This window comes from Emydura macquarii, unplaced genomic scaffold (assembly GCF_026122565.2).
Source record: "Emydura macquarii macquarii isolate MOO-44397 ecotype Brisbane River unplaced genomic scaffold, CSIRO-AGI_Emac_v2 contig_1644, whole genome shotgun sequence".
NCBI lineage: Eukaryota > Metazoa > Chordata > Testudines > Chelidae > Emydura > Emydura macquarii.
In genome coordinates this window covers 21127338-21152160 of record NW_027131781.1, presented here as the reverse complement: position 1 = coordinate 21152160, position 24823 = coordinate 21127338, and the positions used below count along the sequence as shown (strand labels likewise).

The window sequence follows — 24823 nt, the reverse complement described above, 5'->3', positions numbered from 1 at the left end:
GTTGTGCTGGCGCTGGGATTACTGCGAAGCAGCCTTTTCAATAGGACACAATGAAGTGCACTCGCCCTGGCCCTGGCCCTGGCCGCTGGTCAGAGAGCAGCAGCCGGCTCCTAAAAACGATAAGGGCAGCCCCAGAAATCCCATTCCTCGGCAGCTTAGTAACCCGCGCCCTGAGAAAGTCCTCCAGTGACCAACCTGCGCTTGTTTGTCGCCGGTGTCCTTGTAGCCGGATTGATTTATAACCAGCTCGTACACAGCCTGATTTGCTGTTCGTTAATATTTGTCTAAGCAGGGAGTGAAGTACTGCCTCTCCCGGGAGCATGTCAGCAGGTAACCGCGTGCCTCTGGAGCCGGCCTGCCCAAGGATGCCGCCCTCGGAAGCGGGGAGGGGTCAACACAGGGAAAGCCACACGTTGTGCGGGGTGAGAACCACTAGATCATGGCATATGGGCCAGGCTGCTTCTCTGATGCATGAGCAGCTCCGAGCACTTACGCAGCTGTCTTTGCTAACCGCTCCGCCCACGCTGCTCCCTGCAATTGCCAGCGAGTTACCGCTACCCCCAGTCGAGGAATTAGTGCTGTGAGTCTGATTAGTTCCACCTTCGCGTTATTGTCAGGCAATAAAGGGAGGTGCGGTGAGGGGCTCGAGGGCTTGCCAGGGGATGAAAGGGAAGGTGCTCTCTTCCAATCCCAAAGTGTGACTGGTGATACTGAGTCCTGGGAAACGAGCTGGCTCCAGTTCAGGGCCTGATTTGCGCTGGATTTTCATGCACTTTTCCCAGGCGAGGGGCTTGAGTTTGTGGTTCATTTAGTCTATTTCTTATAAGCAACAAAAAAAGCATTTCTGGCTTGCCTGGCCCAGGGACGAAAAGGGGGCAGGGCCAGCGCCCGCTGATGAAGGGACTTGCCTGGTTCCAATGTGCAAAAAAGGCGTAATCAGGAAGCAAGATAACTTGCAACGAGTTGCGAAAAAAGGAGGGATTCAAGACAGGGGAAGCCTGGCTATATAGCCACAGACACCCAGGTTTGCTGCGAGGGAGCAATTCGATTTGAAGCTGGTCCCCCCGGAGGGGGGGGTTAATAAAGATATTGCCCTAATGTAAACGTTTCGCAGCCCTGATTATTTATTGGGCTTGGAGTTGGCATAACCCCTCTGAAACCAGTGTGTGTGGGGAGTTTTAGGATGCGGGGCCAGGAAGCTGTAGGAAAGGGGGGTACGTGGATAAAAGAGGCTGTTAGGGTTACCTTGCTAGTCAATAACAAGCCCTCGGTGCCACGAGTGTTTAACGTTGTTTAAACACTCATCATCTCCCCGAGAAGACACGTCCCCGCGGTTTCCTAGTCATTTGGTTATTATTCAGCTCTGATTTTTGTTTTCAATTAATCATGTGTTAGTTGGAAGACCCAATGGGGCCGGGCAGGGAAGAAACTGACCGTGGAAGAGAGAGAGATTACAGGGATGAGGTTGCCCTGCTGGTTCTCTTCTGGACTGCCATTTTGATGGTGATGTGATATTACATCAAAATGGGAGCTGCTCCTGGCCTTTTGGGGAAGGCCTCCTGTCTAATGTCAACGTGTGACTGTTCCCTTCACTAAAGAAATGGGATTTGAAGAGGAAATGTGCACTCAGTTAAATCCCACCCGGATGCAACGCCGGGAGGGTCGATTGCAGCTATGCTAAAAAGGGGTGCCATAGATGGTGCCTGTTTATGGACACAGACTCAGTTCATACACAGTGAGCATTGTATAGTCTCACTGTTCCTGAGGCCTCTGTTGGTCTTTGCTGCTCCTAATTTCTTCTACCAAACTAATTCCTAGCAGTTGTGCTGTCATCTATAGAATATCTACCTCGCTCATCTGAAGTGTGTGCATTGTACACCAGACTATCCGCTAATCTGAATGTACAGAGATCAGTTCATTTCATCATAGTGTCCACAGAGTTCTCACAGCTCCTCTAAACAAATTAAAAAAACATGGCATGCATAACATTGACATGCTGCCCTACATTTCAATGGCCATGTTACTTCCTTGTGTGGGCCGGGCTCCTTATTCAGAAGCCACGCGCCATCTACTGTCCAAGGGTAGCTAGTGCTAAAAGCTGTAAAGTACCAACTGGTCTTTGTACTAGTGGCGAGTTCTAGTCGATAGATGCAGTGTGTTTTTTGAGAAGTCTCCCCTTCTAGAGAGGCATCTGTTATTTCTTCAGCACGTGTAATCGCCTCTAAATGTATCAAGTACTAATTAAGATACAGAAGCACAAACACCTTTCCTGCAACTTTGCAAACATGGTTGCCACCAAGTTGCTAATCAGAGGACACGTTCATTTCAGTCCTGGGAAAGGAATGTTTCTCTGTCTGTGTTTTTAGGGATTCGTATTCATGTGAATGAGAATCTATGAAATTAAGAATACATTTCAAGCAAATCTAATGCTGCACTTTCGTTCATATGTGGTGGAGAAGTCTGTTACGTATTTTTTTTTCTTTTTCTAAATTAAATTTTCCCTATATAACTTCTCCGGATAAAGAATTCGTACGCAAGTAGGGTTCTGAATTTCAGCACTTTGGACAGTTACCGGCCTGCTCCCCCTTTGCAATTTCTGTTCGCAGATCTTTGTCTCGTCCCTTATTCTGCATGCTGCATTTCCTGGAGAACTCAAGTGGGAAAGATTGTTGGTGATATTATAAGCAGAAAGGGAAACTACTAATTTCATGCAATAAAGTCAAAAGGGTTAAAGAACAGGAGGGATGAGCTCACAACCTACATTGCGGCATATAGGCCTCATGATTCTGATAAACCATACAAGTCTAGTGTACTTTTATTCTGAAATCTGATTTTGCCATCTTTAATGAAGGAGCAATAATAGCATTGATTATACATGATGCCAGCGTGCAATTAACTGGCTGTGAGGATGTAGCACATGCATACTTTCCCCTGCCCTCTTTCCCTCCCTTCCCACATAAATCAGACCTGGCTGGAGACTTCAGTCAAGCACATGCATTGCTGTGACATCGTCAGAGGCATGAAACCACAGTGCCAATCGAATGCCTTTCAGTGGCTGGTGGGTGCAGGAAAATGTTGAAGAAACAGTTGGTAGGAAGTGCTGCTTAGCACTTCATTGAAAACAGGTAGCATGCAAACTTGAACATGAATGGGAGGTGGGGGGAATAATAGAAGGAGGTGGATCTGGAAGGAAAGACAGAGAATTCTCTAGCTAGAAAGTGGGGATTCCAAACCCTCAGATCCAATTGGTGGATGAGGCTATAGGGAAATTTGTCAAAATGCTGCCATCAAGTGCTGGGCATTTGCAAACTACTGCTGTCAAATAACCAGGAAGGATCATCTCCCAACACCAATAAAGAATGATCCTAGAAAGGCACAGACAGTGAATCCCTTCCTGCACACGTTCCTTTATTAGCTCCTATTTGAATGAACCCACCTGTTTTGCCTGGGCACAGCTGTCAGGTGTCCTCTACCTGATCCCCAAGCCAGCATATCACAAAAGCAGTTCGTACTCTGGAACAACTGGTAGGTTCTACTCAACAGAGGCTTAGGACTGATGGGCAGGACCTATTGCTAAGGTGTAATAGCAGCTTCATCAGAGGCCACTGGAGTCAATGGGAGTCTTGAATGGGCTTTGGCTCAGGGCCTATCAGAGCTGTGTGTAGCAGATTGCACAAAGGCCTGGTGGGGTCTGAGGGCCACATCAGTACAAAACCTGCCATTTTCATGACCACTAGATTTATTTCTGATCAAATTAATACATGTCAATGGGACAGAGAGGGCAACTTCCTGCAATATCTTTGGGTGCTTGTATTGTATTAAGTGTGTGAATGGTTTGTGTATAATTGTGAGAGAGGGACTGTATGCACTCCATGGGGAGAGGGCAACCACAGCTCCTCCAGGAAGTAAAAAGAGTAGGGGGTGATCATGGCAAATCTCTCGGGTTATAACACCTCCTCTCCTATTCTGGTTCAGACTGAGACCGACAGACAAAGAAAGGACTTTTGAATAAACAGCTGGAGCTTAAATTTACTTGGGCCTTGGTTCTGGTTCTTGATCTAAAGCAACAGTTCCCAACCTGGGGTGCATGACCACCTTGGGGGGGGGGCACCAAAGATTACAGGGGGTCCATGAGGCTTCAGTAATATTGAAGTCATTTAGCCCCCTCAAGCCCTGCGCTAGACAGAGTGGAGGAGCAGCTCCTCCACACCACGCCCGGAGGGAGCAGAGCAGCCCTGGCCGGCCCTCCAGTGCCCATCTCAATTACACTCAGTCCAAGAGGGACAGGAAGAGGTGGGGCCATATGGGACGTGTGGTGGTGGCTGCATCAGGGAGGCTTAGCTTCTTACTCAGTAAGAGTAATTTATTATATTATTTCTATAATTTAGTGATAGTATTATTATTATTATCATTATATGTGTTTCTAGGGGTTGTGTGTGTTTATGGCTGGTGACGGGGTGGGGGGGCACATGTTTTACCTAATGTTAACTAATGGGGTTTTCACTCAAAAAGGTTGGGAACCACTGATTAAAAGAATGGTATGAACTTGTAACCAAACGAGTTGTAGGGTTGGAAGGACTGCCACCTACCAGAGCCCAATGTTAGCGTTAGGGGTGAGATCTGGCAAGCTTTTTAGTATGCATATAGGTTCTTTTATTGTTTTTGTTGTAATGCTTTTACTTTAAGAATAAATGTGCTTGCCAAGAAGGAGTTGGGTGGTAACTGTAACTGCAGGAAATACACTTGTCATAGACCTTGAAGTAAAAGCAGAGCACAGGCACTGAGCTTTTAAACAGACTGGCTTGCTATGGCTATCCCAGTGTAGATCAGGGAGCTGTGCAGCCTTAAAAACCCCTGTCAGAAGGGAATGAGATGTAGGTCTCTACCCACTAGAAATGATGGCTAGGGTGGGAGCCAGAAATCTTTAGGTGGGTGCTCTGGAGGGATCAAGGAAGAAAAATAAGTGCAGTTGCCCTAAAACAATGGCAGTCAACTCTTACTTTAAATAAATATAAACATTTTCAAAGAGCATATCTTGATAAAATTAAAATGATGCTTGTTGGATTTGTTCCAAGATGCATCTTTTCTTGGCCAATAAGAAAGTTGATTTTGGTTGTGTAATGGAAAAATAATCATTTATGGGAGAATTTTGCTGGAAAAAGAGTAATTTTGATTGTGCCGCATTTTAGAGTGATACAAAACCTCAATGCCAAAACTGGATATGTTTCCAAAATGTTAAATTAAGGTTCAATTGATTCCTGTTCCGTAACTTTTCCACACAGTATAACTCATAATGCTAAGGCCTAGATGATTGTTGTATTTAACTTTTAGATGAATGTTTCTGTTAGGCCATCGAACTGCTGCCACGTCCAACTGAACTTCAGACACGAGTGCACCACTTGTAATTGCAGCAAATTTTAACTAATAAGACGCAAGCTTCCATTCTTTAGTGATTTTGCTACAAAAATTGCAGAGAACCCTAAGATCACAGACAATTTTAAAGTGCAGTGATATTAACATGAAACACTACGAGCATTTGTCTGAAATGATGGTCAGAAAAGATGATTGACCTTTTAAACATTCTAGCTGCTGATCTTCAATGTTCTTGGTCAACATTTATGCATCAGTGAAACTGTGGAGAAAATATATTTTCACCACATTTCAACAGAAATCCTACATCAGTGTTTCCATAATTTCTACAGGGGAGAGAGCTCTTGTGTGTATGCTGAACAAAATCGGTGATGTTTTTAAAGCAAGATGGATACTTCATAGAGCTTTAAAATCTATGCAGACTGAAATAGCTACATTTTATCATGATAAACCTTGATAATCTTGTTTAATCTTAAAGCTTCTTAGCCACCCACTTTTTAAAATAACAATAATAAAATAAAAATTAAGTCTCTTTGAAACTGGGACGTTCATTTATCCACATTATGAATATATTCAATTTTATTAATGAATAAGAAATATTCAAATACCCTATATGATGCTCACAATGAGCTAAATAGTTCAGTAGTTCACTCTGGAGGTCACAAAGGCATGAACAACTGGGGCCAGGTCCACATCGGAGAGAAATGGTTACAACGCTGCGTTCTTAAACATCTAGTTTTTGCTCAAGCTAAGGGCATGGAATGTTTGTATCTTTGCTGTCTTTCTACATCACAAATGAGGAAGAGGCGCCATCTAGCGCCCACCAGCGCGAACAGCCACCTAAACGGCTGAGAGCGCGGAAGGAATGATTTAAAATATTGATGCAGTCACAAGAACCGTTCATTAAGGCAATTTAATCTTCGCTGTTTAATGTCCCTTCAATTCATCGGGGGTAATTAAGATGCAGTTAAAGTTATTATATTCTAATTACTTATGCGAGGCTAAGAAGCGTTTGTCAGGCTAATGCGGTTAACTAAGGACTCAGCTAAAGAAAGTTAGCATTTGCTTTAAATGATATCACTGGAAAATCAGGTCCTTCCCCCGGATTAATCCAGTTAGCAGCACAGTCCATACGGCTGACGTCAGCTCACTGGAGCAATTCAGGATCCCTCAATACTGCAACTTGGTGTAAGGCCCGCAATCCAACACTGTTGAGTCAGCACCACTCAGCCTGGATCGCTTTCTTATTGCAGCAGAAGCAAATTAAGGTCACTTGTTTTCATACCCTGCATATCACTGGGATGCTTACAATTAAATTCTCAGCTGGAATCTCCCTGGCCAATCTGTGGGCATTCTGCCTTCTTGCGAACAGAAAGGTCCTTTACTTTCAAAACTGGTCTTTTATTTAGATATTAAATAGAAACAACAAGTAGAATGAGGACAATCCCATGTGAATCACCTGAGAGGTGAAGTTGGAAGATATACCCTAGCACTCATTTTCCAACCATTTAAAGAGGACTAGGATGACAGTGAAGTGCTGCGCTCCCAATAAGCGTAAACATGAACAACCACCGAGTTTTTCTAAGTAGATGGGATTGATCTATGTCCACAGTGGAAAGAAATAACCATGTAAGTTAGGGTGTACATACAGATTTTAAAACTATGAATATACTCATCTGCTGGGGAATGGGGAGGAAGAGCCATTCCTTAGTGAACAGTGCAAAGCAACACTCACGTTTTATCAATCTGGAGTGGCTTTTATCTGCTAAGCTGGAAATGACTCCTCCTGTGTGTTTGTACAGGGCCTACTCCCAGTGCAGGCCTGACCTTGCTCAGTGTCCCTGGGAAGTCTCACCATAGCACTCCTTCTGCAAAAGGCGAGGTAGGGCTGCACAGCAGGGCACTGACAGACACAGCCACGTGCGGGTCTCCCGTGCCCTTCTGAGCACCACTGAGGGCAGTGCAAAGGGGATGGGGCAAGCCAAGGACAGGGACCACATGGACCCAGTGGCCCTAATACTATGTGTAAGTGGCACAGAGGGCTGTGACTCTTACTTCAAGCCAGACAAGGTTGTTTGGCTTTGTGGATGAATCACGTTAAATTAACATGATTCTTAGAAGCCCCCAGTTATGTTCTTACATGCTAAATTTTAAGAGTTATGTGGGAATGTCATGTATGTCTGTCACCCTTCCTATCTCGTCACCTAGCATGTTTGTTTGGAGATGATATCCAGGTGATATATCAATTTACCCTGCTCCTTTGACCATTTGGCCTGCAATATGCCCACTGCTTCTTATTCACTGGGACTATTTCTAACCCCCCAACTCCCTCAGCAACTTGAAATAGACGCCATTTTTAAAGAACCAACCTGTTGGAGAAATGGTTCCTCTTTCTCTGTCCAAATGTGGAATCTCCTCCATGACATCTCCCCTCAGGATGGGTGAGATACAGTCCTGCACCAGTGATGGGTTTTCTGTACCTGCAAATGGCATTTGATATTTTATGATGCACACGGATAAAAGCAGGAACTTTGGAAAGAGATGTTCCCGGCTTTTCAGTGGGGCTCAATCCCTGCTAGCTCTGGATGGTCCCAGGATAATGAGTTTTTAAACCATGACGTATTTTGGTTTAGAAGAAATATTTAAGTTAAATCTAGAGGGCTTTGTGGTTCCATCTAAGCACTATACATTCACAAAAGTATTTAGTCCCTATGTCTCAGACTTAGGCATCTAAATTTTGGGTTTAGGTGCCTAAATCCCAGTTTTAGACTCTATTGCAATTCACAGAACTGCCTCTGAACCCTGTAGACACCTAAACTCACTTGGCACCTGCATTTTTGCAGTAAAAAGGTGCATATGTTTCTGCTTTCCACATGCGCACTGCTGCCTCACTCTAAGGCCTAGTCTACACTGGCCATGGATTTCAGCGGCTGTCGATGGGAGATACGCAAGCTATGTACAGTAACTTGTGTATCTCCCACTGACTTTCTAACGTCTGCTTACTGCAGCATCTCCATGCTACTTGCATCTCTACGCTACTTGCCGGGGTGGACTCACAGAGTCAACTTCCAGGTTCAGTTGAGCAAGTCTTTACTGCCGCTCAATCGAACCCGCAAAAGCCATCCTGCACTGCACCGCCGGCAGTGGAGACATAGCCTGAGTGTCCGGTGGCGTATCTCCCATCCAAGCACCAGAGTGATACACAAACCGGGGAAAACAGGCATTTGCCTGCCTAGTTCACATCTGCGGCCCAATCCAGTAGGTTTGCTCAGACCATGCCTACTGGATCAGGCCTTTCAGGCATATTCAGACAAGATGGAGGAGACCCTCCCTAATAACTTTTAGCCCCGCGGTTAAGGTACTTAAGGTACTTACGTGGCGTGTGGAAGACCCCCAGTTCAAGACCGCCACCACCTGATGAGAAGAAGGGATTTGAACAGGCACCCACTACCTCTTTGGTGAGTGGCCTAAACACTGGGCTATGGGATCTTGAAGCTGTTGCGCTGTGGATAAATAATCAAACAGTGTTTGGGCCAGAGAGAGAGAGAGCGCACAAGCCTCAGAATGGCTCTCTAGCCTGGTGGTTAGCGCACTCACTCAGGATGAAGGAGACACAAGAATCATTCCCCCTGCTCTAGTGACTCTTTAATTATTTATCCACAGTGGAAAAGCTTCAACAGGAGAGACTGCAGGAGCCTCACCTCAGAGTATCCCATAGCCCAATGGATATGGCACACACCTGAGAGGTGAGGAATCCCTGGTCAATTCCCTTCTTCTCATCAGGTGGAGGGGGGAAACCATGGCCGGGGTCTCCCACATCCCAGGGGAGAGCTCTAAACACTAGGCTAAAGGTTATGAGGAAGTTCTTCCTCCCCTCCCACCAGCTTCTTGCAAAAAAAAGCAAAACTGAGGCACCGAACTCCGAAAGAAAATCCCTAGCAGAAAGACGTGCCTCCCTGGAGCCTGGACTTAGGCCCCTAGCTCTGTGAGAGGGGTGGCGCTTAGCGCATAACCCTTTTGTCGGCATCTCCAACTGGCTATCTTAGGCGGTTCTCCCCCTAGCGTGCTGGCTTCTGTGACTTGCAGTCTAAGGAGCCTGTCTTTCCCTATTCACCATATAGGGAGCCTCGGTGCCTGACTCACGCTTTGTGAATTGCAGTGTTGTTCCTGTGATTGTCTAAGCATGTAAAAGTTAGGTACAGTGATGTGGAGTACCTTTCTGAATCTAAGCCAGGGTAACTAAAGGCTCTGGCTTTACAAGCAGAGGAATATGAAAAGTTAATTCCAACCAAACATTTGAAAATTCTCTAAAACATTCTTAAGATAATTTTCCCATAGCTTTGTGGCATATGCAGACTAAATGTTGGTGTGAGCTAGGGGTTTTATTGGCATTAGTCTGGGATGTCATGCAGAATTCACTCATGGCTTCTACAGCCATGGGAAATGTGACCATTCCTTCTCATGGCCATAAACCTTGATACTTCCTGTATCTTCCTTTTCTCATTTTCCACTGCCCTGCACCTTGTGTCGCCATTTACCTTTGTGCAAAATGAGCATAAAATGAGCATAAAACCAGAGCAGAATGATGCTCATTTTATAAAAGTATAATAGCCTGATCCTGCAAACACTTGTGCAGAGTTTGCAAGATCAGGACCTTAAAGATCACACAAGGTGCAAAGCATTAGAGATTCCGTCCTTACATATCAGAGATTCTTGGTGAGGGGCTCTCAAAGGCGGAATAAGGCGCTAGAAAGACAGAGTGGATGAGATAATATTACCTCACCCACCTGGCTCTAATGTCCTCAGACCAACACAACTACAACAATGCTGCGAAGAACAAGGCACTGGAAGAGATCAGAATGAGCTCACTCCTAACCACTTTCAGTGCAAACCCCACAGCTTTGTAAGCGCCTTTCCATAATAAGAAAAAGAAGTATTCATTTTAAAACAGTGAACACAAGCTAGTGAGCCTTGAAGAGACACAGAGCAGCTTGCACTATGGACAACTCAGTGCAGTTCTGAACTACTGTATTTGCCACCTTGATACCATGGTGGTGGATGCTTTAGCATTATGTCATATGATATTTAGCACATATCATATCATTGAAATCCTTTGCTACTGTTTGGAAATCTAGCAACTAAAACCTTTGAAAAACAGATTCATTTGCTTGTTTGTTTTTTCCTAACGTTTGGAAGCCAGAGTAGTGCTCATGAAAGATAAGGGGTAGACAGCCCCACAAACAGACGTGACTCCAGCAAGCATGATGGCGTTGACTCCATAGGCGACATGCTTACCACTAAGTCAGTGCTGAACCATACAGTCATTAAAGATTCCTTAGCATTTTTTGTAATGGTAGTGCGGTTAGCTCGGGGCTTCCTCAAATTGTGGTAATAAGTTAACATTCTGTCTATCTAAATTCCCCCTCCAATTTCAACACCACACAACATTCCTCTTTACTTCCTGTGCTAAACTGTTGTGAAGTTTGTTGTGCTTTGTTTTAACGGCTGCTATTTTCTACTTCAGAAGTGGCTGCTCTTTAGTGGGGACTAAAGCACGGAGGCATAGTTTGTAAAGCACCTTGGGAATCTTCAGGATCAAAGGCACCTTATGCATGCAGTATTATTTATCCCAAAGTAGGGAGAGTGTGCAAGAATTCCCAGTTTTGCTCGACCAAGGTACTTCAGGAAGATCATCTCTAGAGTTGATAGGGAAGTTCAGTTTCCATGCTCATTCAATCCATGGCATACTGTTGAAACTTCCACCCATGCTGCTAATTGGTGTCAAGTGTTACCAGGTGACAAACATAATGGAAATTAGTGTGGTGTGACCCTGCCCACCAGGAACTGAACTGAGACCACTACCTTATTTAATATAGGACACCAAACAACCATCAAACAATAATGATCTGTGGTCACCACTGACCTCAGCCAGATTTGAAAACACGTCCTATCACCTTGAGGTGAAAAGCACTATATCCCACCACTAGTCCCTTGGACTAGACAGCCCACTTCTACATTTTAACAAAATTAAACATTTTTAGATTTATGTATCAGTGCAGCTGTAGCTATGCAGTTCCAAATATGGTGATTTCATATATCTCAGAAAGCAAGCAGACAAAGAAATAAATCCACCAAAGAATAAACCAACAGCATCTTGGTTTCTTGCTCGTGGTATCTGCTACGTGATAGAATCAGGCTATGGAACTGCAAGAGTTTTTCAAAGGGAAACAGCTGAGCAATATAATTCCATTTGCTGTCATGTTGCATTCAGATGGAAGAATTACCCTCAGTGCTACATCCATCAGGGCACGGTTCTTTAGAAAAATATTTCCAGAATCCTCCCATTCACTGAGTTGTTGAGAACTTGACACTTTTCCATTGAGTGATATTTTTATATCTGAAAGACTATGGTCACTGCTGTTAACATTTTTTAGCCACTGGCTGATCAACTTTTCTTTCAGTAGGAGCTCACCTGTGATTTCAAACCTTGTCAGTAAAAGTTTTGTCCATATAGTTTTTTCTAGTCTCCATGTTGAGCCGGAATGCTAAATTTTCAAAAGGAGAAGCTGTGGTGGAGTGGAAGTTGTGGTGTTGAAAATCCAAAAGAAAAGGAAAGTTGTCACTTTTGTTTACATGTTTTATGTATAAAATAGACAGAGAGAGAAAGAGAGAAAAAATTGTATTCCTCCTGAAAGTGGGCAGTGAGGAACTTGTTGGTTTTTTTCTTAGATTTCAAAAAGATAAACCTCTCCTTAGGGATAATCTTCTGAGTCAGGCAGCGCAGTCAACACAACATGTGCCTACTCCAATTTTGGCTTTAGGAGCAGCAGAAATGTTTAGTTCCCAGTGCAGATGGGCAAAATATCTACTTCTCTATCCCCAATCCCATGAACTAAAAGAGATCAGTCTCATTGTTAATTTTTCATATGGGACTTGATTCTTTTTTCACTGAAATCAGTTGGAGCTTAGCCATTTACCTCAATGGAACTGTCCCATTGTGTGCGATACAATCGGCCCAGCTCCTTGTTTAAAAAGGAGCTTAAAAGAGCATTAACAAATGGTGTGATGCTCCCATTCCAGTGAGCAGTGGGTGCAGCAGGAAGTTCTGTACCACTCACAGGCAACTGGGCCTTAATAAAATGTACCAAACTTGGCAAGTTAAGTCAGCCAAATCTCCCAGACAACTCAGAAGGAACAAAGGAGACAAAAATAGATTGATGGACTGTATCAGGAGAATTGCAAGTCAAAAATATCTGTTGCTCAGGGCAGAAGAAGATGGAAGTGACTAGAAGAGGCCACAGTTCAGCCATGGATTTATAAGTCTCCTTGTGATACTGATAATATTACATTGTTATAGCTACACACATACGGTGCCGGAGTCAAAGTGACTCTTTCTATATTCTACTTTGCCTTTTTCTTCAACAGACTTTTTCAGGATCTTTCAAATGGCAGCTCAAGAGTATCACTCTGCTGTGGGCACTGCTAGAAACAAAAGGCACCATTCTTTTTATTGGATGACATGGGAAAATGGCCAACTGTGCTACACATGCCAACATTATGATAGAGAATACAATCATAGTGTGATCATCTAGAAAAGTGCAACATTCCAATGGTTTTAAATTTAAAGCATCTTTGTGAATTCAGGATCTGTCTTGTTTGTAAGAGTAAGAAACTTAAATTGCTTCTGGGTAGGTGTATGCTAAAGACATGAATCCAAATTATTTCTGGTGTCATCCTTTGTTACCTAAAAAAAAAAATGTGCTCATATAAAGGTACAGGATTAACAGTCCAGGAGACTAAGGCCTGACGGTTATCCAGAAAGGGCCTAATTTATCAGTCTTTAATCAGGCACTGACTTCAGTTATTTACTTTGCCTACTTAAAGAAAGAGGACTCTGGCCCAGAAGAAATAGATGCAGCTGCTTCCTCCTCCTACTAACATGGACCGGATTTGAATCAGTGAAAGATTCTATCCTGATCTGATTCATCCTGATCTGTTTCCAAGGGAAGTCAATAACACTGCCATGGGAATTGGATCTATCCCTAGGAGAGCAAGACGACCATGTTAGATTGTCTAAATATTTGTAAAGTTATGTTTTTTAAAGACATGCGTGTCTGAATAGGAGGAAGTAACACACATGTTCAAAGTTAGCTGAATTGGGGGCCTTAATGCATTTGTTCTCTAAGGTGCTTTTTAGGTCAATCAGTTTGAAAGTTTAGCCACATTATTGACAAGCATGGAGCATCACAGAACATTGCATTTCTAAAGAAGGCGGCCTGTCAGAATAATGTCATAGCAATGTCACCAGCAGGGCAATGTATCAGCATGTAGGTGCTTTGCTGAATAAGGCTGGGATTACTCCAATGCTTGAAGTTAAGCACATGCTGAAGTGCATTGCTGTATCAGGACTTTTGCTGGTATAGCTAATGAAACTTCCCTGCTGCAGTTTTCTAGCTATACCAAGAACTTACAAGGGATCACAGACCTAGGCGGCCCGTGTATTTTTGTCTTTAGAATAATGTCATAGCAATGTCACCAGCAGTTGAGTTCTTTTGTGGCCTAAGTGTCACAATGGGAGTGGCAGAGCACTGAGCAAATGAGAGCTGAGCACTTTTGAAACACTGGCCCCGTATGTTTGCATAGCACCTAGCACAATGGGAATCCAATCTCGGTTGGGCTAATCTAATACATTTCTTACAAGCTCCTGCCTAAACAGTGCAAAACTCTTCTAGGACTATTTATAATAAAGGATGAAAAACACAAACATCTGACCATATAGCTGAGCCTGACTAAAGCCAATTAACGCTCAAGCAAAAAGAATATAAAATCCTCCTCTTGTCTGACCACACCCTTATCTCTCAGGCCACACCCTCAAAGGTAGGAGAAAAGAGTCCAGTATTTCAGGATGACCAAAGATCAACAGATCCAGGAATAAACTCATTCCATTAATGGCAAAGCTGCAGAGCTCTCATTAGCTCAGTGCCAGTCATTTTGCAGTGAGATCTCCCAAAAAAATCAGTTTCCCACAAACTGGAAAATACGTTTATTTTTAAAAATTAAATCTGTCTTGAATTTCAAAGCAAAATGGACTTTGAACAACACAAATAAAATAAGAAATCCTGACATTGGTTTATGCACCAGTATAGAATGCGTATGTTTCTCCTGCCCACGTAAACATGGCTGATAACTTGTCCTGGGAATACCAGCCCAGTATGTAAGGGGAGACAGAAGGGAAGGATGAGAATACTACCCACTCCTTGGGTGGGAATGGATGAGGACTAGAGAATTCATATAAAGTCCCCATGTGAAGTAGTTTTGTGTCTATTCCTGGCCCTCTCTTTTCCTTTCCTTGGCTGGCAGATCACCTGTGGGAACGGGTAGGAGTTAGATGGTGATTTAACCATTCACAGCTGCTTCAGAGGACATATTTGTAGCTGCAGGATCCATGCACTAGAGAGTTAGTCCTAGCATTGGGTCTTATATAAATAGATGATATTATATATCTATATTTACAGTTACAATGCATGTTAAAAAGAAAACATCAATTATTAATTAAGAGCATCCTCTGTGATAAAAAGTGAGCTAACAGTTCTGACAATTATAGGTGGAGCTGGTAGCAACACTTAAGATCGGCTGACAGTCTCATTGTAAGATTCTGTTTTCAATTGCTTATAACTTTGCCAAACTGTAACCGTTCAGGATGAAATTCTCTATGCTGAATGTCTGCCTCAGAATGATTTTTTTTAAGCTGCAGCAAAAGCAGCTGGTTCAGCTGATTCCAAGAATGCTAGTAGGGGAAAATGTGTTGTTTTATTCATGTTTAAAAAATTCCTACAACCCTTTAGTTGAGAAGCTCTAGAACCCCCTTGCTTTGGACAAGCCTTTGAAATTTGGCCAGGGTGAAGAGAAGTTGGCCTGCTGGAAGAGATGTGCCTTTTGCCAACCCTGTGAAAAACTACCCCAAAAAGCCTCTAAAAAATCAGTTCACACATGCTCAGTAGAATATTATTAGTTTGGCAGCTAAATTCTCTGAGGTTCCCTCTGTATTGAGCACGCTCTGTCCCAGGCCTACAGGGGCCCTGCAGAGCAGGACATCTGTAGGCCACTGTTATGCTAGGCATTAGACAGGGAGAGCGGAGAGACAGTCTCTTCTGTGTTCTTGATGCCACCTGCTGGCACTCTGCTAATGGGGAGGAGGAGGAGGAATCAACTTGACTGAAATGCAGGGGGGATGAAAGCTGCACCAAGGGTGGGAGGGAGAGCGAGTAGATTAGGAAAAGGATCTGGGGTAAACCAAGCTGAGGAGATATTGGGACTGTCTGGGCAAAGAGCCTGAGTGGGGAGGCTGGGATGAGGAACCTGAGGAGGCACACTGAGACTGGATGAGGAGCTGGGGATGGAGAGGAAACTGGGAGGCAGGGCTGGATTAATGCATATGCAAACTAGGCACATGCCTATGGCCCAAATTGGGGGTGGAGGGGCCATGTACAAGGCCGCAATGCCACTCAGGTTTGGCCTGGCTGCCCCTGGGTCATGACAGAGGTGTGGCCAGACCAAATTTGTGTGTGTGGCACTCATACTAGAAGTGTATGTTTACCTAGGGTCCATTGATGGGTTAATCTGGCCCTTCTGGGAGGAGTAGTTATAGTGGAAGAGGGAGACGAGACGGACACCGGGGCAGGCTAGAAGGGATGTGGGCAGAAGGGGTCAGACCTTGGGAGAGCAAAAGAGTTTGTGTCCTATATAGCAGTGGTTTTCAACTTTTTCAGACTAACTTCAGGAGTCTGATTTGTCTTGAGTACCCCGAGTTTTGCCTCACTTAAAAACTACTTGCTTACATAAAAATAAAAGTGTCACAGCACACTATTACTGAAAAATTGCTCACTTTCTCATTTTTACCATATAATTATAAAATAAATTGATTGGAATATAAATATTGTACTTACATTTCCGTGCATAGTATATAGAGCAGTATAAACAAGTCGTATTAAATTTTAGTTTGTACTGACTTTGCTAGTGCTTTTTATGTAGCCTGTTGTAAAACTAGGCAAATATCTAGATGAGTTGATGTTCCCCTTGGAAGACATCTGCGTACCCCAGGGTACACATACTCCTGATTAAGAACTACTGATCTAGAGCATGCTCCCCTTCAGAAACAGGAATTGCACCAAAATTCCTGAGACTCACCATACCTCTGCTGTCAGGAGGTATCTGTGAACCCTGTCTGACAAAGTGTGTGTCTCATCCTTCACTAGTCCAGGTCATAGAATCATTGAGTTGGAAGGGACCTCAGGAGGACATCTAGTCCAACCCCCTGCTCAAAGCAGGACTAACCTCAGTTAAATAATCCCAGCGAGGGTTTTGTCACATAGAGTATGACAACCTACTACTGCTATCAGTTACTCTGATAGCTCAAATAGCAGAGGTCTGTGTTATAGATCTAAAGGTTCTAACCCTGATGCTGAACCATGCGAGTCAATATAATTCAACTTGATTCAATGTATGGGTTTTTATTTTGCTTTTTTTTTTAAATCTAGGCAATTACACACAGAAAACTACATTTTAAAGAAAGATTAATCTTGCAAAGTCAAGCCTTCAAACGTTAGGAGATATCAGAAACCAGGTTACCCCTGCAACCTTAAGTCAGCCCCTTTGTGCATATGCATTATGATAAGTCCTTAATTACATGATCACGCACTATTTTTTCCACAGGACTCCTGCCTCATTCAGTGCACAAGATGGATGGTTGTCTGGGGATTAATCAGGGAGATGTAGTGAAGGAGGTTGTTGTCTCTTGAATTCCAGACTCATTTATAGCCAATGCTGGAAGGTGTGTAGTGAATGAGGCAGGGAACTTCAGGAAAAGAAAGGATGGTCCATGATTAAGGCAGTTGAATGCTGCCCTGGAGAACTGGATTCTATCACTGACTCTGCTACAGAATTCCTAGGTGATGCTAGGCAAGTCACATAAACCAAACTCATCAGAGATGATTTCTAATTGTGTGTTTCTCATTTTCTGGGAACCTGAATTGAGACCCTGGAGTCTGATTTGCAGAAGTGCTGAGTACTCACAGCTGCAGCTAAGGTCAGTGGGAGCTGTGCTTTGAATATATACAGGGCTATAAAAATGCTAAGTACTTTGAAAACTCAGGTCCTAGATGTCTCAAACTGGGCACCCAAAAGTAGCAGACACTTTTGACCTTAATCTCTTTGTGCCTCAGTACTGCAACTGTGAACTGGGGATAATGCCGCCTCTTTACCTCACAGAGGAATTGTGAAAATAAATTAATATTTGTGAAGCACTCAGATACTATAGTGATAAGCTCCATAGAAAAACCCGTGAGGTCATTAATAATCTAATATCCAGAAAGGGTTTGAATACAGTGCAGTAAATTTCTTAATCATCCTGCCATTCTGCAAAGCCTATCTTTTTTCCTGGGCACTTGGGATGGGGGTTGATCTGAGGAGAGAGGCAGGTAAAATATGGGGTTATTGTAGTGTTGGTTTTGTTGGCAGGTATGATGCTGTATTATGTGACCAGTCTAATTCAATCTACAATATTATGCAGCATTAGGCACTTCTATCCTTTTAATTGGTGTAGAGCCAAGGATAGGCACTTTCAATTAAACTGAACAAAATTAAATTAATTTTGGAGGCTTTGCTAGCAGCCCCATTGTTAAGGCTGGATTTTGAATTCAGTTCTAAGTTCTGCTTCCAAGATCCCTTATAACTTTGGAATGGAGTAACCAATTTGTTTGCAGATTGAAATGCTGCTTATACTAGGTCACAAGAAGAATTTTCTGGCAATTTGGAAAGTGGCAGATATTTATTTGCTCTTTTTATCACAATGTTAATGGTTTATGTTTTCTGCCCAGTACCTTAAACTTTTTGGATCCCTGTGTTCTCAGCAATGATAGGTTTTGAGGACCTCAGGCCTCATGTAGATGCAGAGGTCCTCAAGAACAAGGTATTTTCAAATCACCGGCCATTTTCTAGGAAATAATTTAGTAATCTTAACTTATATGCGGTAGAGCCACAGAGATCAAGAAGACATCAAGTTTTACCAGGCAGATTCGCAATGCATGTTTATTTTCTACTATTCATAATTCGGGAGAATTGTCCTATAATTGTTTGATCTAGAACTAGGAGATTTATATATGCAGATAAACCAGCTCTGTATTTACTGCTATGCATCTAGCTGGTTGCGATTCTTACAGAAGAACGTGGAATGTTGGCCTTCAGTATGCTATTTGTCCAATCAGGACAAATTATAATGAACAGTGTGTCTGTGCAGAGGTCGCAATTTGACAGATTAAAGATGGAGGCATTCTGAGAAAATGAAATTGTTTGTTATGGATGGATAATTTTCTCTCAAAGTTTGTTTCCCCTGACTTCCCTTGGGGCATTACTACTAGGGCAGAGGTAAGGATGGAGGCTGTGGTCATTACAGAAAGAGTTTAGATTCTTTGGATTCCTTTACTGTGGATTTCCATTCTTTCAATATTCTCACAAGGGTACTTTAACTCTTAGGTTACCAATATATGTTCTCAGCTTGAACTCTAGCATAAGAGTTTTTGTCTGGGAATTGATTAATTGATATACAAAGCATAACTTCAGTGAGGATTTGCTTGCATGAAAAAAAAAAGTTTTGACATATTAGTGGTACATTATCTTAGAGGACAGAGAGTTTGAATTTTAAACTGATCTTCAAAGCGCTTTAGGTCAAAACAACTATAAAAACGTGATTTCTGAATTTCTGTCCATTTGATTAGTGTATCATAACCTAGCAAAAATGCTGTAACTGCAATAAATATTGACAAGTAACTTCTTCAAAAACTTCACTACTGAGAGAACTGAAATGCCATTATCCCCTGTCTCATGAACGGGTTGCTGTGAGTGACAATACAGGAGATATCTGAGGGCCTTTTTGAAATAATTTGATCCCTTCAATACAATACCAAAGGAATGAGTGGCCATACTCCAAAACTATCATCACAGTTGGCACTGAACTCAGCAGAGATGAGGACTGAATAGGCATGGAGAAGGAACTTTCATTTTATCTTTAGAGCTGGTCCCTCCATGTCAGCCATGAGGCATAATTGCTGCCCCTTCTGTCTCTGGCCAGGGGATAAGCTCCAGGTCTTTCAATACAGCAATTTCACTGTATTTAAAAATATAGAATAAAACAACACTAAAAAAGAAGAAGGAAAAGAGAGATGAAATTAAATAGAAATGTTGTAACCAAGATTTACTATCACTGTTTTAGGTGTCAAAATGTAGTTTATTTTGTTCAAAATATATAATTATCGGGGCCTGCAAGACTGTAATAAAATCCTGCTTCTTCTCAGTTCTTTATTCCTCTGCCAATACAAAGATGCTACAGAAAATGGATTGACAACAAACAATGAATGATTAAAAATGTGGAAAAGTTTTACTTGAAAAATCCGTAAATTTCCACTTTATCTCATAGGTATGATACATAGTTATACAGCCAGCATTATTGGGTATTATCAAAGGTTAAATGCCTCAATTACAACATTTTCTTAGTTTTAACAGACAGTTATAGATGTGTCTCTCCTTTCTCAGATGTTTTCTCAATACACCAAAGTAAAAGAGGACAGTAAATCTGGGGGGAATATGGTTACAAGCATATCTGTGATCCTCATAGGATGTCATTGGGGAATAAATGCCAGATTACCCCTTCCATGGGAGGAGCCAAAGGTTGGGGGGGGGGAGGGGAACATCCATGAAGATATCCTCCCAATGTTTCTTCCTGATGGTCCTGACAGGGGGATGAGGTTTGCCCCATGGAATGGAGAAGCCACCCCCACACATCATGAAGCCCTAGAGATCTGTGGGATGCCAGGCAATTATGAGGTGCCTCTGTGCTGGCTCTGTACCCAGCAGCCCCCTCTCAGTCCCTGGCATCATAGTTGTAGACCCATGCTGCCGGGAACTACCCCTAGCTATGGCTTCTTCAGAGCCATACTCTTCCCCGCTTGGAAGGGTGATTCTATGGGTCAAATTCAGAGATGAATCCCAGGGAGACTAAACTAGTGTAATACACTAGCTCCCTCAATATGTATGATACACCAACTTTGACTCTTTCAAAAGTCCCTTAAACATAATTAGACTCTCAGACTTCCTGAGACTCACTTTGACTCACATCCACTGACCAACCTGCAAATGACACCTCACTCCAATCCTTATATATCATCTTTGAATCTGAGTGTAAGGGAGTCTTTGGGAATATAAATGACTGTAACTCACACTCCAAAGGGCCATAAGAGATGAATGAAATGAGTTGTGAAAAAATCAACCAGGCCATGGGTGTAAGAATGTACAAATGCATTAAAGCAGGCCCTACCCTCCTCTATCTTATAGCATTTTATAGTCTCATCTAGCTATTCAGCATGTAAATTACACCAATACAAACACACTTATTCATAGATAAGTGAATATAGGTAAGTGCAAGAGAGGCTGACAGTAGAAGGATCTGACTTACCCAACCTTACACATCACCCCTACATTTGGAAGATCTAAGATGCAATTAATGTTATTTCCAACTTTCTTGTTTACTACATTAGCCGCAACATCTCTGATGTTCTCTCAATGCAAACTCTAACGTCCCCTGTGTTTTATTGCAGCATGCAAGAGGAAAGAACAAGAACATGGGAAAGATAGAGGGAATACTCCCAAAAAGCCTCGGTTGGTCTTCACAGATGTCCAGCGTCGAACTCTACATGCAATATTCAAGGAAAATAAGCGTCCATCCAAAGAATTACAAATCACCATTTCCCAGCAGCTAGGGTTGGAGCTGAGCACCGTCAGCAACTTTTTCATGAATGCACGGAGGAGGAGTTTGGATAAGTGGCAAGACGAGGGCAGCTCCAATTCAGGCAATTCATCATCTTCATCAAGCACTTGTACCAAAGCATGAAGAAGTAACCACGAACTGAACCTCGGTGGAAAAGCTTTAAAAATAAATAAATAAATAAATTCCAGGACTTCAAGATAGCAGGTTTATACTTAGAACTATTTGGAAAAAAGTTATTTATAAGTCCAAAGAAACCAAAGACTTATTTCACCTGCATTATAACTTTGTTCTGAGACACACACTTTAGTAGGACGACGGCTTTAAAAAAAAAAAAAAAAAAGATAAATAAAACAAAAAACAGAGAGAAAAGAAAGAAACCACTGGTCTTACACCTTCATCCATGATCATCTTCACCGTACTTGGCTTGTTTAGTGGTTTGGAGCATAGTGATTTCTTGTCATTGAATGGACATCTTTTCAGATATGGCTCTTCATTTCCACAGATATTGCCATGAAGGTGTATGGTGTATTCGTACTGTGTACACACCAGTGGTTAGGGACTTAGTCAGGGTTTGTCTTCAGAAAGGGTTGTGCCATCGCATAACCAACATAGAATGGAGTCGTCTGAATTCATTGAACGGTAGTGTGATTTTTGCTGTTTTATCGTTTGAACTTAGCTAGCTAGTGCAACACCTGAAAGCAAGTTCAAACTAGGCAAAGAAATTTTGAATGATACCTAAACCAGTGCATTCTCTTTGTTTGTTAAGGAATGTTCAGATTTAAAAAAGAAAAGTGAAACAATATTCCATCCATTAAAAAAAATCGACTAGCTACCAAAGAATACATTTAATATTATATTGCAGGTATTTTATTGCAATGATTTTAATATTCCAAAGCTATTTTTACACAAAATACTATGTAGAGTTATAGGTATAAACTAATCTAACTGTGTAACACATAAAACTTGTAATCAAGACTGTTATTTGCAATTATGAAACCACTTTAATATTTGTTTTCATGACTGGCAAGAAAGAATGTCATTTTAGGAGTAGCAGCTAATGTCACAGTGTCATAGCACAGATGTTGATAATAAGATCCTGCTCCTGCTGAAGTCCATTGGCTTTAATAGGAGCAGGATGGGACCTTTACAGCTCTGTGTACGGCCAATGTGATATTTGTCATGTCTGCATACTTTTATTACACTGTCCCTAGCTGACATTGCTGAAAGCTCAGCTACTTGAAGGGCGTCATAAGACCATCTTTCCCTACCAATGAATTCTAAAAACATAACCCAGCAACATCATCTAGATTCCAAACATTATACTGCCATCCATTTCATTCATTTTGTACACAAAAATTAAAAATATGAATACATTTACAGTGTCCAATTCTGCCCCTTTGACGTTTAAGTCTATGGATAAAAAGGCCATTAATGAGAAAAGGAAGCAGACATATGGAGGAATGTGCTTTTGGGGCAAATTCTTTTTCCAGTGAAGATAATGGCAAAGCTCCTATTGACTTCAGTGGGAACAGCTCCAAGAAGATTATGGTAGTGCTTTTTGGGGGGGCTACATCATGAAGTCAATAGCAAAACGTCTGTGGAGTTCTATCAGAGCAGGATATGGCCCTTTGTTCTGTGGGTTTGTACCTGCTTACTAAACTAAGTTTTTATTCCAGTACATTCTTTCTTGCATGTCTGTTAACCAGAAAAATGTACTAATAGTTTAAAATTTGTACTTGGAAAGTTTTAAGTGCTCTGTTGCTAACAGAACTTTAGGAGACATTAAATTGTTCCATTCTTATTGTGATAAAATCAAAAAGAAAACATTGTAAATCTGCATATAAAATTCTAGTGTAGAGGGGGAAAGATTTTAAAAAACATACACGTGCCTGTTAGATCTCTAACTGGTCTTTCAAATGACTGCAGCAAATCTCCTAAGCATACCAAATTCTAAAAAAAGCAAAGGTTCAGGTATATGTCCCATTGCTAGGATAGAAATCTGTAATCTTACTTACACCTGTGGCTTTAAAAAAAAAAAAAAAAAAAAAAAAAAAAAAAATTAAAGGTAAACTAGAGTCTATTAAAATGCTAAAGACTAAGAAATTAAGCAACTTTGCAGCACCATCTATTTCCTAAATTAACAGTATTGGTCAAGTTTCAGGCTATCCGGTTAATTACAAATAGGTATTTAAAATGCAACTGAAATATCTCCTTATTAAAACAATGTTAAATGAGGGCAGGATGTTTGGCACTAAATATTTCTCAACATTTTTCCTATGTTAAATTCATTTTTAGAAACTGACAATGCAATTGTCTATTGAAATGTGATCCATGAATACTAGCGTCTCTAGCTTACCTTAAATTCTAGCAAGGTTTCTTTTAAAAAGCTTTTTTCCCAACTAGGCATAATTGAAGTTGAAACATTAATAGGAAGACATAAACTCACACGGTATCTTATAAATGCAGTCTCATTAGTGTAATATTGATAGAGGACGACCATAATTCACATTTTGCTTTCTCCAGAAAAAACACTGCTTTTTAACTTACTTATAGTTTAGAAAGAAAGCCTTATTTATTTAAAACTTGTGAATTTAAAAATGCAGGGAAATTCAAAGTACATTGCCACATTTTTTAGTATTTCCATTGTAATGTGTCTTGAGACTATTTGCTGAAACCAAAGAGAACTTTCATACCAGCATTGAATTTGCACCCAATATGCAATTTCAGGATCTCTTGCTACACACACACAAATTAATGCACAAATTAAAGCCTAAAAGCGATTTTCTTATCTCTGTTTAAGCAAACTTAAACCTTTTCTTTTTTATAAGCCATTAAGAACAAAGTCACCCAACCCATAAGCAATATGCTAATCACACTTTGAATATACAGAGAACACACACTTCTCTTTAGTTAGTTTTTAAATATGAAGCAAAATAAATATGGAAACCTTCGTCTTGATTATAAAGTTATTTCATCCCTCAAGATACTGCTCCACTGCACTGACTGAAGCATAGCCAATAGACCATTTGGTGCACCCAGATTCTTATTATTTCTTGTCTTTAGTAACGGTCATCCATGAAGGTGATTTTTTTTCCACAGTTGCACTTCAACTTCTACATAAAGGATAAAAGCCTGGCCCCACTGAAGTCAAGGGGAGTCTTGCTACTGACTTCAATGGGGCCAGGATTTCACCCAAAGATTTCCTGGAAAAATGGAAGTTAGTATTAAACTCCCAAATTACCGTTAAGCCACTGGCTCAGGACCTAAGAGTGACATGAAACAGTTCTGAAAAGAAGCAAAGTGGAAAAGGTTTGGAAACACCAAGAGATTGAGCTTTCGTCAAATTCAGTTAAACTGCTATTCCTGAAGTGCATCTAAAACTTGCCATAATGACCCAAGATGGGGTGGCAAAGAAGTTGAAAGTTTTAATCCATCTATATCGTAAACTGCATTATCAGATTTCCAGAAAAAAACACTGCTACCTTTTTGGCTCCCACACTGCTATCCAAGGGTCTCATCTCACTGTCCTGACTCAGGGCAAAAGCAAAATGAAAACACCTACAATGGAGGTGGTTGCTTAGGGGCTTGGTCCTGCTCATTTTGAAGTCAATGGCAAAATTCCAGTTGACTTCAGTA

At 41.7% G+C, this 24823-nt stretch overlaps 1 protein-coding gene across 1 annotated transcript in view; it reads left to right on the top strand.

Annotated features, from left to right (window-relative positions):
* ONECUT1 (one cut homeobox 1) overlaps window positions 1–23629 on the top strand; it is a 31222-nt gene extending 7593 nt beyond the window's left edge. Inside the window, exon 2 of the mRNA XM_067555861.1 lies at window positions 21018–23629. Within this exon, the coding sequence (XP_067411962.1) occupies window positions 21018–21310 (293 nt within the window). The 3' untranslated portion in view covers window positions 21311–23629. The remainder of the gene's footprint in view (window positions 1–21017) is intronic.
* Window positions 23630–24823: the final 1194 nt, after the last annotated feature.